This window comes from Toxorhynchites rutilus, chromosome 2 (assembly GCF_029784135.1).
Source record: "Toxorhynchites rutilus septentrionalis strain SRP chromosome 2, ASM2978413v1, whole genome shotgun sequence".
NCBI lineage: Eukaryota > Metazoa > Arthropoda > Insecta > Diptera > Culicidae > Toxorhynchites > Toxorhynchites rutilus.
The window spans coordinates 238,161,940-238,178,223 of record NC_073745.1 but is presented as its reverse complement, the minus strand read 5'-3'; the positions used below and the strand labels follow the sequence as shown (position 1 = coordinate 238,178,223).

Genomic DNA, 16,284 nt, shown 5'->3' with positions numbered 1-16,284 from the left:
AGCTTATTTCACTACTGAATTTTTCTCTCTGGACAACTTGAACGAGGCCCATGAGAGCTTGGTGAAATTCTTCAGCAGTTATGTAACGTGTTGAGTTCAGTGGCTTCCCCTGATTCTTCGATTTGCATTGCTGTACGAATCGGCGACACCATGCTGCGATTCGCACCAGCTTGGTGAGAGATGAGTACCGTTGGAATAACGATTGATTGTCGATTATTTGGTGGGCAATCGCTGCTGTCTTCTTGACGGGTTTTTCCTCGAGGATGTCAGTTGACACTGGATGGCGAGGAATGTGCATGCTCGGCCACTCATCTGCTTCGGATGTTAGCCAAGGTGGACCTTTCCACCACAAGGCTGTGTGGATCAAATCGCTGGAACTGATGCCTCTGGAGATTATGTCTGCTGGGTTCTCCAGTCCGGGAACGTGATTCCAGGGATGACCTTCGGTGAGACGCTGTACCTCTGCGATGCGGTTGGATACAAACGTCTGGTACTTGGATGGGGAACTTTTTAACCAGTGGAGTGTGATCATAGAATCAGACCAAAAGAAAGCATTAGCGTTTATGTTTAGAGCGAGAACTGTCTGATAATAAAGTTGACTGAGAAGGACTGCTGAACAGAGTTCCAGTCGTGGAATTGTTAACGATTTCACTGGAGCGACTCGAGATTTCGCTATGAGCAAGCGGACGGTAACTCTGCCATCCACTCCTATACTTCTTACAAAAATGCATGCACCGTATGCATATTCCGATGCGTCACAAAATCCGTGTAACTGGATGTTAATCCGTGAACCTGGAGCCTTGACCAGACGAGGCACGGAAAAGTCATTCAAGTTTGTTAAATCGAGACGATATGCTTCCCATGTCGATATCAAATTATCAGGGAGCGTTTCGTCCCAGGAGAGGTTGTCTTTCCATAATTTCTGGACGAATATTTTTGCCTTCACAACAATTGGACCCAGAATCCCGAGTGGATCGAAAAGTCTGGCCATCTCCGATACTACAATTTGTTTTGTGATTGGGCGGTTGTGGGTGAATTCAGGAACTTTAAAACGAAATGTATCAGAGGCAGGATGCCACAGTAAACCAAGTGTACTAATAGAGTCGTTGAGTGTGTCATCAATTTCCAAAATTGATCGCTCATCTTTCATATCAGGGGGGATGCGTGATAAGATTTCAGAGGAATTTGATGCCCATTTCCGGAGCTCAAACCCTGCACTACTACAAATCTTTTGTAGTTGTGTGTAAATTTCAAACGCTTCCTCAAAGGTGTCTGCGCCGCTATGCAGATCATCTACGTAAAAATCCTTGCCTAATTTCGCAGCAGGATCGTTACACTCTTTGGAGTGTAAAACAGATAGCTGTTTGAGACAGCGGGTTGCCAAATACGGGGCACTAGCAGTGCCATATGTAACCGTCGTGAGTTCGAACTGTCGAATATCGGGTTCAGATTCATTCTGCCAATATATACGTTGGAGTGGTCTGTCATCAGGGTGTATCCAAATTTGCCGGTACATCTTGGCGATGTCCGCAACCAGGGCAATTTCATGTAATCGGATGCGTGTAATAATAGCGACTAGTGAATCTTGAATCGTTGGACCAACCATCAGACAATCGTTCAATGAAATTCCCGTTGATGACTTGCTTGATCCGTCGAAAACAACCCGACATTTAGTGGTAGTGCTAGTCGGTTTTATTACTGCGTGGTGTGGAAGGTAAAACGTGGGAGAACAAAGTATGTTTTCGGTGTTGTTGATTGGAATCATGTGCCCCAGCTCCATGTATTCCCGCATGAAAATGGAGTATTGCTCTTGTAGCGTGGGATTTTTAGCCAAACGTCGCTTCATCCAACAGAAACGGCGAATGGCGGTTGATGAAGAGTCGTCAAGTTGACTTATCATCGGTTCTTTCTTCGGCAATCGGACAATGAACCGACCTGATTCATCCCTAGTGGTGGTTTCACTAAATAGTTTCTCGCAAGCTAATTCTTCTTTGGACAGATTTCGAAATTCAGTACAGCTCTCTGTCTCCCAACATTTTGTTAGCTGTTTATCCAGCGATTCGGTAACACAAAGTAGGGCAATATTGCATGGTTCGGTGGATGAAACTTGATCTGCAACAGCACCACTCACAATCCAGCCGAATACTGTACGCTGTAGAACGGGTTGAGTACCGGTGGTAAGATCGCTGCTGGAAATTCGTCCATCACACAATAGATGGAAGAAGAGTTGAGCACCGATAAACATGTCAACTTTCTGAGGTGAAGCAAAACCTGGATCCGCAAGAACCAGACCCGAAGGAATATTCAACTGTGAGATATTGATTGGTCTAACAGGAAGATCATTCGTAATTTTCGGTAGTATGCTGAACGTTAATGTGTGGCAGTATGTAGAGTCGACTGAGCTGAATGTGGCTTCTGTGCAGTGAACACTTTTCACTGTAGAACCACCCATGCCTACGATGGTGGACGATTTCCGATTGCGTTTCAATCCGAGTAATTGCACAATGTTTTCCGTGATGAAATTTGCTTCGGAACAAGAATCCAACAATGTACGAACAAATACTGCTTTTCCTGAAGGCCCATAAACCTTCACGATTGCGGTGGAGAGAAGTACGGTGGAACAGGTGTTATCAATTGATTGGGCGGCAGTGAGAGCGTTGGTAGCTACGTGTGGTGGGGCAGTGGACTTGGGGTGCATCGAGGATGTTCCGTGTGAATTATTCTGAATTGGTGAGGACAGTTTCGTGAATGTAAGCGTCGGAGAGCGAGTTGGAGTATCATTCCCGTTAGATTTAGTCGTGGTCTGATGTCTTGTCGAGGTCGTGTTCATAGTCGTTTGAGGGTACTGATCGTTTGGTGGGGGAGAGTGTAAAAGAGTGTGGTGTCGGCCATTACATTTTCGGCAACATTTCGATGAGCAGTCGCGGCTCATGTGACTGGAACCGAGACAATTCCAGCAGAGATTGTTCCTACGAACGATGTCTTGTTTCTGTCCTAGAGTCATATGTCTGAAGTTGTCACAGTCATATATTCGATGTACATTGTTGCATACCATACAATTAGTCGTCATAATAGTCGTGGGGGGTGTTGAATGTGATACAGATGCGGTGTGGGCGAGTGAATATCGTGCTGTTTCTTTCGGATTGGAGTTAGTGATTCCATTATTTAATGATAATAATATTCGAGCTTGTTCTTGTAGAAAATTTATAATTTCGTGGTAGGTTGGAATCTTACCTTTCTCTTTGCTTGTCAACCTTTCCCATTCTCTTAAAGTGTTTTTATCCAGGCGACTACATATCATATGTACTAAAAGAGAACTCCACGATTCAGTTGGTTCACCTAAAGTCGTGAGAATCTTTACATGTCGTTCAAATTGATCGACTAATTTTAATATTGCGTTAGATGTCTCCTTCCTTATAGCTTCGATAGAGAAAAGAGAAGCGATATGATTGCTGATTAATAAGCGTTTGTTATCAAATCGACTTATCAACAGCTCCCAAGCAATGGTGTAATTATCATCACTAATACTGATCGTATCGAGTAATTTCTTTACAGGATCTTTAAGCGCAGCTAGTAAATAGTGGAATTTATCGATTCGTTTTAGAAATTTATTATCATGGATGAGACTATCGTATGCATCACGGAACGGAATCCAATTATTAATATTTCCATCGAACGTTGGCAAATCGATCTTCGGTAATCGAACAATAGTTGAAGTAGTATGTGTAGATTCTAATGGGGCAGATATACGATCATCTATTCCTTGTGCTAACAAAAAGGCACGCAGCTTATAGTATTTCTCTTCCATTTCCTCTCGTTCTTCGTTGTAATCAATTTCGGCGTTATCATCCAGTGCTACTTCCACTGAGATTGATGTATTCACATAGCGTTCATACAATTGGTCAAGTTTCATTAGACGGGATTCGATTTGGTCACGATCAGTTTCTGCATCGTACCCGTTTTTAAACTTTTCAATCGCCAAAATTGAAGTTTTAGTAACACTCAACAATTTTATGTTTTCTCTAAGTTGAGACATGGTGTACCCTCAGGGACGCTATATGCCTTTACCAAAAAATAATTCACTTCTAAATTCGATGAATTTACAATCTGTCCAATTCCTCACTCCTGCTCCCAACAAATTCCAAAAAAAACTCCTTACGTTAAAATATAATTGGAAAGGACTCACCAAATATCTATGCTGGCACACCCAAGCCACGCCACGTGTTTCGGAACGATGAATCTGCGGTGTAGAAGTGTTGAACTATTCTGCGGGCGCTGCTGCGGCTATTTCACTGATTTTATTTTCTTTTGATTTTTTTGTAATTTGTCAATTGGGATACGTTTTATTGTTCGTCGCTGTATATTTTATATCACTTTCTTTGTTAACTATTGTTTTAACAATGTATTGTTCGTGTCACTTATTGTCCTTTTGTTCACTATTCTTTGTTATATTGTTCTTTGTCGTATTGTTCACTGTACACAATGTGCTCTATTTGTTCTTTTTAAACACCACTTTGTGCACAACACAATGTACTTTTTCCTATTGTTCACTACACAATTGCCAAGCGAGTCTCTCTACTGCAGGTGAGCGTCATCCGGTTCGAAGGACCATAAGATGTCCGCTACGGACCTTCCGTTGTCCGATCACGGATCCTCGTCTTGACGCGACGGTATCGGGGGAGAATTCCCGGCGGTGGGACAGCGACTGATGCTGTATCAACTAGTTGGTGAGGCGGGGAATTCCCAACGGTGGGGCAGCCACTCAGACTGCAACGGTGAGCGGTGAAACGGTAGAAAACTTTACTTAAACTCTTTGAGCCTTGACAAAGGCTTTTGTTCGGGGTCGGCTCAACACTGCAGAGAAAGACTCGTGGCACTATAACAATTCACTATTTATTTCGACTGGTTTATACAGAGTTTGGAATGTTTTGCGGCAAGTGTACCCGTATTTATATCACTCGTTGGGTAGCGGTTGCTACTGTCAAACTGATGTGATGTGATGCTGCTGATCTCGGCTTGTTGACTCCACCCATATTGCGTTGGACGCAACACGTTCCTTTTGGAAAAATACGGTCCGGACGCAATTCAACAACCGGTTCAAAATTCAGATGAATCAACAGAAAATGCAATGGAATGCTCGAGTTCAGAAGGGGAAGAGGTGGATTCCGACGGAAGTTTTTTTGCAACCCAGAACAGGAAGTGGAACCGAACCAAAAAAGAAATAAGAAAAGCAAAGATCGCGAAGAATCGCCGGCTGGCTCACAAATTGATCAGCGCAACATGCGGTTGCCGAAAGAATTGTGACCAGATTGTGTCCAAGGACGAACGTGCAATTATTCATGATCAGTTCTGGAAACTCGATCAAGCCGGTCAAACCAATTTCATCAGAGAAAATGTGCATCGTAGCTCACAACCACTCCGACTAAGGAATCGATTCACTGCAAAAAATCCGAAAAAGAGCTGTTCATATATTTTCAGCTTCCGTCTGTTGAATGGAACGGATGTTCGTGTATGTCGTAAGTTGTTCTTGAACACGATTGGATATGGAGATAACTGTGGGTAGGTAATGAATATTATTTTGTAAAACATAAAGATTGAGTGTTTTTTTATCTGTAGAAACATTATATATCGATCTGTCGCGAGCGATTTTGAAGGAAACCCTAAACCGTCCAAGCGTGGAAAATACGAGAGAAGCCAACAGAAACACGAAGCAGTAAAATCACACATCTTAACTTACAACCCAAGTATTTCGCACTACCGACGAGCCCACGCGCCGAACCGGTATTATCTGCCTTCAGATTTAACCGGAGTTTCCATGCACAACAACTATCAAGAATCGACTCCTCCTGACCTCAAGGTCAATTATTCTTTCTACTCACATGTAATGTCGAGCATGAACATTTCATTGGTTAAATTAGGAAACGAGCAATGCGAGGCCTGTGTCGCGGCCACATTACACCAGAGTACAGCCGAGCATACCGACGAAGAGAATTTTACTGCAGTGTGTTCGACATGCAAATCGCATGTGGAGCATTTGCGATTGGCATCTATGTCCAGATCGGCGTACAAGGACGACGGCGACAAAATCCGCTCAAAAGAGGTTGTATTTGCAGTTGACCTCCAGAAGGTGATTTATTTGAATTGGAGTTATAAAAATTATGCGAAAATTGAATCGACTTTCATTTCAATTCTAATTACAGGTTATCCAGCTTCCCCGTCTAGAAGGCATGAAGTCGATAGTCTTTACACAACGCTTATTAGCATACAACGAAACTTTCGCGCCGGTTCACAATTATTCAAAAGCGTTTCCCGTTATTGCCTGTGTATGGGACGAATCGACTTCAGGAAGGTCAGCTGGTGACATTACGAGCTGCTTCGACAAAGTTGTGGACTGGTGCTGCAGCAATGGCTTGGAAAAAGTTACGTTCTGGCTGGACAATTGTTCCAACCAGAACAAAAATTGGAATTTGTTCCTTTATCTGACCCTTCTGCTGAATGCAAAGGAAACTACAGTGAAGCAACTAACTCTAAAGTTCTTCGAATCCGGTCATACGTTTATGGCAGCGGATTCGTTTCACGCTGCTGTGGAAAAAGCAATGCGAAATGGTGAGCCGGTATGCACATTTCCTGAATTCAAACGAGTTGTACAAAAAGCGAAAAGTAACGTTGTTGTGGAAGATATGTCGGTCAATGATTTTTTTGAGATGAAAATGACGGTTTCGCAGTATACGTTAACTAACTGCAAGCCACGTCCTTATATCGAGAATATCAGGAAAATCATTTTCGAAAAAGGCAGCTACGAAATGAACTACAGCAGCGCTGTGAATGACAGCGAAAAAATGCATTCTTGTTGCATCATGTCTAAGAAGCAGATGAAGATCGTTATCCATAAGGATTTCAATTTGGCGAATATCCTAACGCGTCGTAAAGATCCAGCTGGTATAACTACCGACCGTAAGAAGGCGCTGTTGAATGCTATTTTGCCAGTTATCAAAGAGGAGCAGAAGCTGTTTTGGAATAACCTTCCTGAGCAATAAGTTTAAGTTCTATGTAACTTTTGAATGAAATTTTGAGTTTTTTTTCGAATAAAATGGATTTAAACAAATTTAGTGTGTAATATGAGTTTAATTTAAGTTTTACTTTACATAATAAGCACTTCTATTGCTTAGCACGGTTTAAAAATGAACAATTTAATACATCAGTTAGCTCCCCGCGATCAATGAAGTCAACGTGACTGTTATGCGAATATTTTCGACATGGGACAACACAAACGGGTTTGGATTTTTCATATTTTACGAACAAAGTCTACTTTTTTATTATTTTTTTCAAAACTTGAGATAATTTTGAGCTGATTCCCACAAAAAAACCAAAATCATTGAAAATCGACATGGGACGGATATGCGAAGAGCGGCAGTATAATTATCTCGATTTTTCATTCGGAACTTGTTACGAAATGTTGATTTGCACGATAATATACCCTATGCAAAATATTAGCTCATTCGAACTTCATTTATTAGTGTTGCAGACGTTAAAATTTGAGTTTTTTGAAAACCGAAAAATCACCGGAAATCGGGGTTTTCAAAAAAAAATGTTGATGCCAAATCTCTTAAAATTGCATAACACATCGAGATTTATAGTTATCTAAAAAAAAATTTTTTTTTGTTAGATATCGACTTTTCAGACGGAAAAACGACCAAGTGCCAAAAAAATTTTTTTTTATAATTTTTGTTTTTCCAAGATAACAGTAAATCTCGACGAGTGATGCAATTTTGAAACATTTAGCACCAACATTTTTTTTTTGAAAACTCCGATTTTCGGCGATCTTTCGTTTTTCCACAAAACCAAAATTTTTAAGTCTGTGACACTAATAAATGAAGTTCGAATGAGCTAATATTTTGCAAAGGGTATATTAACGTGCAAATCAACATTTCGCAGCAAGTTCCGAATGAAAAATCGAGATAACTTTTTTTATTGGTACTCAAAACCATACGTTTCGTATCGTATTCCAAAAAAAACTAAGTTCCAGAGTGTCGATTTTTAAAAAAAAAAATTTTTTTCGAGATGACACTAGATCTCGACGTTGCATGCAATTTTAAGACAATTGGCATCAAACAATTTTTTTCGAAAATCAAGATTTCCTTTCCGCCCTCCTTGGGTGATTTTTCGATTTTCAAAAAACTCAAACTTAGACCGTTTTGCGCCACTCTCCCTTAAGTCCGATTGAGTTAATATTTGGCATAGGGTGTTTTTTCGAGGTGGTGAACATTTTTATGGGGTAACTTTTTGAAATTAGAGATGACCATTTTCATTGGCACCCTAATATACATACATCGGAAGAAAGACACTGCTATGGGGAAAGAGTTTTCCTGTTTTCTGAAATAATATTACTAATGTCTGGTAACTGGTAACATTTTGGTGTGTGGATTATCGCGATTAACATGTTCTGCAAACCTTTTCTGTTTAATAACATATCAAAAACATTGAAATTTACAAACAAAAATGTCACGAGTAAAACAAATTTTTTCCAAAGTCTCCATAAAAAAATACCATATATTTCAGGAAATATACTGCCGTTATGCATAATTGTTACTTTTTGACAATTTTCAATTTTCTACATAAAACGATGCTTTTATGCCTAATCTTCCAGAAAACCACAAAAAAAAACTTATTGTCCCAGCTTTTCAAAAAACAACATCAAGTTTAATTGTCCCATGTTGATATTCTAGGCATAACTGTCCAACCATGTATATTTTGTAAATCCATTATGAATGGATCGATTCAAGTACAAGAATTTCATGCCACGCTTTCAGCAGGGCACTCATTTTTGGTTTGAAAGAACGAACTAATTCTCAAACAAATAAAAAAGTTTAGTAGAACACGTGTACACCTTGTTAGCGAATGGCTAATAACAATGAGATTTGTATTCTGTAAAGGTGTTGCAGATCACTCCCTTTTTCATAAAACGATGTTTTATGCAAAATCTTTCGGAAATACACCAAAAAACCTATTGTTTGTTCCCAGTATTTCAAAAAATAACATCAAGTTCAATTGTCCCATGTTGATATTCTAGGCAGTTTTTTTTTTCAAGTTTACATGGTATCGTAACCAAGGGTGCTATATTTTTATATTTTTTCTTGGAAGCTGCAGATTTTTTACATAACATATCCAAACATCAGAAATGTGTTCTCTTTCTTTATGATATTATGACTTCTTTTCTTTAAGTTATGATTTTTCAAAGTTTACCGATGGTCCGAAAAATCAAAATTTTACCCCTTTTTCCAAAAAAATATTTAACTTTCGAACTGCTAAACCGATTCAGATGATCGACCTATCAAATAAGCTAGTATTTTTTGAAAAAATATTGAATCCGTAAAAAGTTTGGATTTGCTGTTCGTAATTATTGATTGAATTTGTTTTTTTATAGTTTACATGTTCTCGAGACCATTATACTTTTTTCTTGAAAGCTGAGGTTTTTTCACATAACACATCCAAAAATCAAAGATGTATATATTTTTAGTTTTAAGTTACAATTTTTCAAAGTTAACATATTGTCAGTTTTCGTTCAATATACCTATGCGAAAAGATTAGATCTATGCGACTAAAATCAAATATTTCAGCAAGTTTAATATTTTTTCAAAGAAGACTAGCTCATTGACTCCAATTCAATATGTCGATTATCTAAAGGGTGTGTCACATCAAATTGCATCACGGAAAAAACGCTGTAGAAATTCGCCCAGTAGACCGATCCTTTTGAAAATTTTAGACAGTAAAATAAAAACTATTAAACAACTTTTGTCATTTTCTTTTTAATCATACTTCGAGCCCAAGCCCGTATGCTCGCACCTTCCTCTTTACCCCGTCCATAAGGTTCTGTACAACGTCAGGTTGTAGTTTTTTTTGAACAGAAATCCATTTTCTCTTGAAGTCCGCCTTCGATTTGACAACTTTTGGGTTCTTCCGGAGGGCCTGCTTCATAATCGCCCAATATTTCTCTATTGGGCGAAGCTCCGGCGCGTTGGGCGGGTTCATTTCCTTTGGCACGAAGGTGACCCCGTTGGCTTCGTACCACTCCAACACGTCCTTTGAATAGTGACACGAAGCGAGATCCGGCCAGAAGATGGTCGGGCCCTCGTGCTGCTTCAATAGTGGTAGTAAGCGCTTCTGTAGGCACTCCTTAAGGTAAACCTGCCCGTTTACCGTGCCGGTCATCACGAAGGGGGCGCTCCGCTTTCCGCAAGAGCAGATCGCTTGCCACACCATGTACTTTTTGGCAAACTTGGATAGTTTCTGCTTGCGAATCTCCTCCGGAACGCTGAATTTGTCCTCTGCGTAGAAGAACAACAGGCCCGGCATCTGACGAAAGTCCGCTTTGACGTAGGTTTCGTCGTCCATTACCAGGCAATGCGGCTTCGTCAGCATTTCGGTGTACCGCTTCCGGGCTCGCGTCTTCCCCACCATGTTTTGCCTTTCGTCGCGGTTAGGAGCCTTCTGAACCTTGTATGTACGCAGGCCCTCCCGCTGCTTGGTCCGCTGGACGAATGAACTTGACAAATTCAGCTTATTGGCGACATCCCGGACCGAACTTCTCGGATCACGTCTAAACTGCTTAACTACGCGCTTGTGATCTTTTTCACTGACGGAGCATCCATTTTTGCCGTTCTTCACCTTCCGGTCGATGGTTAGGTTCTCGAAGTATCGTTTTAGTACTCTGCTGACCGTGGATTGGACGATTCCCAGCATCTTACCGATGTCCCGATGTGACAACTCCGGATTCTCGAAATGAGTGTACAGGATTAATTCACGACGCTCTTTTTCGTTCGACGACATTTTTCCAAATTTACGAAAAATTGACAGTGAAACATGGCCAACGTGATCTATACACTCTTATCTGATTATAAGCGAAAGCTGAAGATATAATTCCTAAAAATTAAATTTCTACAGCGTTTTTTCCGTGATGCAATTTGATGTGACACAACCTTTACGTGGAGTTTTCTGAGAACCGTTATCGATTATATATAGGAGCACCGTTTTAATTCGCGAATAGGTTTACTAGAAATTAAAATACGTTTCGAGCAGGGATACATTACGTTTAGAGAAGTGATAGAATAAGTAGTCGAATGTGTCGAAAGTGTCGAATAAGTATAAAATTAGCATAGTTTATTGCTGTGGTGACTGAGAGCAGACATACGACCGCAAAGAGTTAGAGAAAAAACAAATTTTCTCAGCGGTGTGAGATCTTTCATTCACAATGGTTGCAATTTCTTATTTGATACCCAACTTCTCACTTTCTTAATTTTTTATTCTTTCTGCAATGTCATTTTAAATAATTCCTGGTGAGCTTTCAATTGGAACGTTCAAAAAACACGATTTTTACACCACTGTGTTTATTCATTTTATAACTTTATTTAGTTTGATTGTAATACAAAACGATCTTATCTAAATTCTCATCAGTACTTTTCGTTTGATTTACTTTTAGAGATTGTAAGGGTACAACTGTGAGAACTTTTTTTATATCATGCGCTTAGGAAGCTGTTTTGTTGTACTCTTGCACTCCGCGAAAACATGAACAGGCATATGGAGCAATCAGGGCCCGCAATCGTCAGTAGCTTCGCTTCGACTAGGACTACTTCGGTATTCGCCGTCAACATGCATTGGATTAACTAGAAATGAATTGACGAGCGTTAAGAGCGAGGATGACTGATGAACTATTCTAGCAAATGGTTATTCTAATTGACGTAAGGCGTCGTGCACAAATTACGTAACGCGATAAGGGGGGGGGGGGGGGGTGTTGGTTCGAGGTTGCGTTACTTTCTATGTATCAGATATAGAAAATTGTGTTACGTAGGGGGGGGGGTCCAAAATCCGGATTTTTAGTGTTACGTAATTTGTGCGCGACGTCTAACTAATGAATAAAAATCTGCCTCTTCATTCAATCTGACTTCAATTCACACTACTACTCCTCCTGACACGAATCTCGTTACCCGCGTACACAATATTTTTTAACGTCTATATAAAGTGAAACGAAAACTTTACTTCTGATGCAAAAAAGTAGTTACACCATTAAAGGACGGCTTCATTGTTTACCCACCGCTTGTTTACCCTTCCGGTCAAATTATCAATTGTGGTAGAAATGACAAGCATTATGCAAATTTAATCTGATACGAATAAAACATAAGATATTAATGAACACTAAATAAATGAAAAAAATCCATAATGTCAATTGTGCGAAAAGGATATATTAATTTTCAATTCAAAAGCTGGTATGTGTTAAAAACGATCACAACATAACTAATCCCAAACTGGTAAACTTGGAGAAAATCGTGACATCGACTGCGCAATAAAAGTTTTAAACCACATTATTTTATAATAGATTACAAAGGAAATGAGCCATAAAATAACTTTTACTGTACTGCAATACATTGGATAGGCATGCGATTTTTTTAGTTTCGAATTTTTTTCGTCCCAGTTTGCTAGTTTAGGTAAACCACGATATGTTTGCCGGATTACAATATGGAAAATGAAGCCTTCATGAGAACTCTGTGTTTTTGTACATTGATCTTAGGATCGACTCTCAAGAAAAAATTGACACAGAGTGAAGCTTTGAAAAAATTATATCGCAAATAGCATATTTTTGCAACATGTTCATTTAAATGTAAAAGTCAGTAAAATTACAAGGAACTCCAGCCATCAATAAACAAACACAAATTATGCGCCGCAATATACTATTTTTAGTCGTGGTCTGTCAAACCATCGGAATTGTGGATGGGTCCCATAACTTACCTCTATTTATATTTAAGAGGCTCAATATAATCTCTCTTGATTGCGACCGAAGCGAATCGCACAATCATCCCACGCACTGCCAATTGCACCACACTTCACGGACCACTTGAGCCCCGAATGCGGCGTTGCCATCGAGCACAAGAGTGCACACGACAACAGAGTGGTTGGTAGCAACAGGAGTCATTCACGTCAAACCTCGATCACCACGCCAAATGTTGCTGCAGTCGAATCCAGCGGTGACAACGATTCAAAAGGAATTTCGCTGTTTATAGATTCCATCGCCAGCCTCAAAGAACACAGCGCGACTCCACACCATCATCCCCTCTCTCCTATTACGGTAGCCAGTTGTCTGCAGAGTTTTTTTGTATTTCCACCACACTGCACTCCTATTTCCCCTCTCGCATTTTCTTGTGGTAGAGCAGGCATCATATATAATAATATGAATATACGAAGATTAGTTGGCAAGGTGCCTCTGTCGCGTGGAACGGAACCCTGTTATATCAATTTCATCCCCGCGAAACCGAGCCCAACGTTTGCGTTTGCGACTATAGCCTTGTGTGAGTGCGTGTCAGTGTGAATGAAGCTCCGAAGGAACAAACGACAGATCATAATCAGCTTTCCGGAGAGCTTTCTTTGGGGAGAGAGAAAACGCTTTGGGTGTCGGAACGGAAATGGTTGGAAACATTGCAATTTCCCGTATGTAAACACAAGTGCTGCCTCCGAGTGGTGACACTCAATAGCAGATGGGGCATGTGGAAGGCGTTCGTGTGGGTATGTTGTAGCCGGTTTTCACTTATACTGGGGCCCAAAGAGCACTAGAAGAATGCTAGAATCGTTTCACGGTGAGTCACTGCTGTCACCCACGATGATGACTTGTTGGGATGACGATTTCAGTTTCCGTGCCAGGGCTTTTTGTGCATATCACTGAATGACTCTCGTCAAGTGAAAAGAAGCTATTAGAAGAAAAAATATTTCAAGTATTATGATAACGCTGGAAAAACACGACTTGCTGTCGTCGGCCCAAGTTGCGCTAAGAAAAAGGATTTCTGTATGAAAGCAACGACTCTCATCGCTGGGTCAAACTCGGATACACACAGCATCCGATCCTCAAACGTGAACAAGATGGTATCCTTCGGGACTAACTATTTTCCGCTGTCGCCCTCGATGTGATGTGCGATAGCAGTAAATCTTGTCGTTAGTACGTACAACTTGCCGAGGGCTTGGGTTGAACACTGCAACAACTCAGCTCTGCTGCTTCTGCTACTCATGTGTGTAAGAGTTTTGTTTGTCGAGCTATACTCTATGTACGCTTGCTTTCCACGAACAAGAGGTATAACATTGAGCTGTGACTTATAAACTTGCAAATAACATGAAATCCTAACACCAAATTTTCGCTGCATGTCTTCATTATACCCGAAGCTGTTAGCTAGATGTTGTTACGTGAATACAGAGCGGAATAACGTCGTTGAAAGCAATGGGAATTCAAATCATGTCTCACCGTGTATGCGGTGATTTATCATCGAACTTACTTCGTTCGTGGACATAATTAATGATAGAATCCCGTCGTCTCAATGATTCAAGAACTGTACGAAACATGTACCGACTGGCAGGTTCCTTCATCACATTCTGCGCACACATTCGCATCTTCTGATGCGAGGAAAACACGTTCGGGAATGTATTATGAATACCTAAACCGATTGTGCAGCTTCAAAATAATGTGTTTCACATGCTGCTACAAATAAGGAACTGTCTGGTACTTTTTCCTTATTGCGTAATAACCTTTACCTCTTGAATACCTCTAGCTCTTCACGTAAATAGAGGAAAAATACCAATTTTATCAACTTTCCAGAATTATGTACAACTTATTTTGCTCTGCCAAGCTTTTTGATGCGCCGTCCATTATACCAAATATTGTTTTGCCAAATCACATCACTTTTTCTTCGGTACCCGGACCGAATAAATCAAAATGAAACATGTGGATTTAAGGTAAACTCTTCTGTTAAATACTTTCATCGCGAGTTGATTTTTCCACATGTGTTAGTACATTGTCATGGAAAAAATGATCTTGTGGGGTTTTTGGTTGTTTTCCAAACAGTAAACGGATCTGTCTGTGCAACTAATTTCGAAAACAAGTGAATGAATAAATTTTTTTTTTTTTTATCTTCGCTTATTTTTCGTCGGCCTATTTCCGCCACTTTAGTGCCAATCACCGACATCAGGGAGGCGACTTCCACCTGTTCCTACCTATCAGACTCAACAACTCATGAGCCGGGCCAACTTCTTTTACTTCCGCTCCGAAGGAAGACGTAACCAGAGATTTTTCGCCTCAGAAAATCCCAACGACGCCAGCTGGGATTGAACCCAGGCCGATCGGATTGTGAGGCTGTTACGCTAACCATACAACCACTGGCGCCGTCTTTGAATGAATAAAATAAATGAATAAATTCGATAACCGTTCTGTTGGTGTCTATCATCCATTTCAACCAATCGTTAATATCTTTACTCATGTGGTTTCTTCTTATGCCGAACTTCTGGAATGTTTCCGTCTCTTGTAGATGAAAAAATCAGCAAATTCATATGCGAATAGTTAAATAATTGAATCGCCCTCTTGCGTTTTTGGTGGTTTCCGTGTTTTCGCTGTGAAGTTTCTGTCATTCTGGACTTGTATTTTAGATAGCAGTAACTCAAATGTCTTTCAGTAATGGTGTAAAATCAGAAAACAGAACACGGTTTTATTAAATAGAAATAGAAAATGCAGCGTTTTCAATTTATCGAATATAAATAAGCTATACACGATTTCACAATATTCACGATTCATCGTTTGTCCAGCTGGCGACCAGACGGCAGCGAGGTTTTCGAGGCCGAGAGTTCAGTTTAGTTCTCCTAATAGGCATTTTTCAAGGCTAGAGGCGAATGAACTGATTTCAGACACAGCTGTTTTGCTTGATAGAAAACACGAATTAAAGACAGGTATCCACATAGTGATGCATGTTCGTTGGAGGCACTGCTTCGATTTCCATGCCCTCTGGTGGAGAGTGTTTCTTCAATTTTGCACCACATTATTCTTGCATCTGTACTGGAGTGCAAGTTAGAAATTTTGAAAACGAGAGAGTAACATTTGGGGAGCAAGAATTAGAGCGTTAATACCTGTTTGCCGGCTGAGAGTAGTGGTATTACAATTACTTTCACAGCTCAAAAACTGCTTTGAAAGCAAACAAGTTAAATTACAAAAAATTTTTTTGATGAAATCAGCGGTTGATGCATGTCGTCGGATGACCGTGAAATCAGTATAAATACCGTGCTCACCCTGGCCGATCTCAGTTTCTATTTTGCTATTTTTCGTCCAAGAATGCATTCTCAGAATATGCACGAAGTGAGCATGGTGCAGAGCATGAACAAATAAAGCATGAGAGAAATATTAAAAAATATAACCTATCTACGGAGCCAACGGTGTGCGAGGTTTCATACCGATATGTGGAGATGGTTGTGTATAATTGAATCATA

General features: G+C 40.3%; 2 protein-coding genes across 7 annotated transcripts in view; both read left to right on the top strand.

Moving 5' to 3' along the window:
• LOC129767789 (RNA binding protein fox-1 homolog 2) overlaps nt 1-16,284 on the top strand; it is a 663,095-nt gene that overhangs the window by 370,043 nt on the left and 276,768 nt on the right. The window lies entirely within an intron of this gene.
• LOC129767791 (uncharacterized) lies at nt 5,166-7,353 on the top strand. Its single transcript, XM_055768986.1, has 2 exons — nt 5,166-6,127; nt 6,201-7,353. Exons 1-2 carry the CDS (start codon nt 5,816-5,818, stop codon nt 7,035-7,037), a joined length of 1,149 nt encoding a protein of 382 aa, XP_055624961.1. The 5' UTR covers nt 5,166-5,815; the 3' UTR covers nt 7,038-7,353.

Coding starts and splice junctions, on each gene's coding strand:
- LOC129767791 (XM_055768986.1), top strand. CDS start 5,816: ATGCACAACAACTATCAAGAATCGACTCCTCCTGACCTCAAGGTCAAT. Junction 6,128..6,200: donor TTGCAGTTGACCTCCAGAAG/GTGATTTATTTG, acceptor TTCTAATTACAG/GTTATCCAGCTTCCCCGTCT.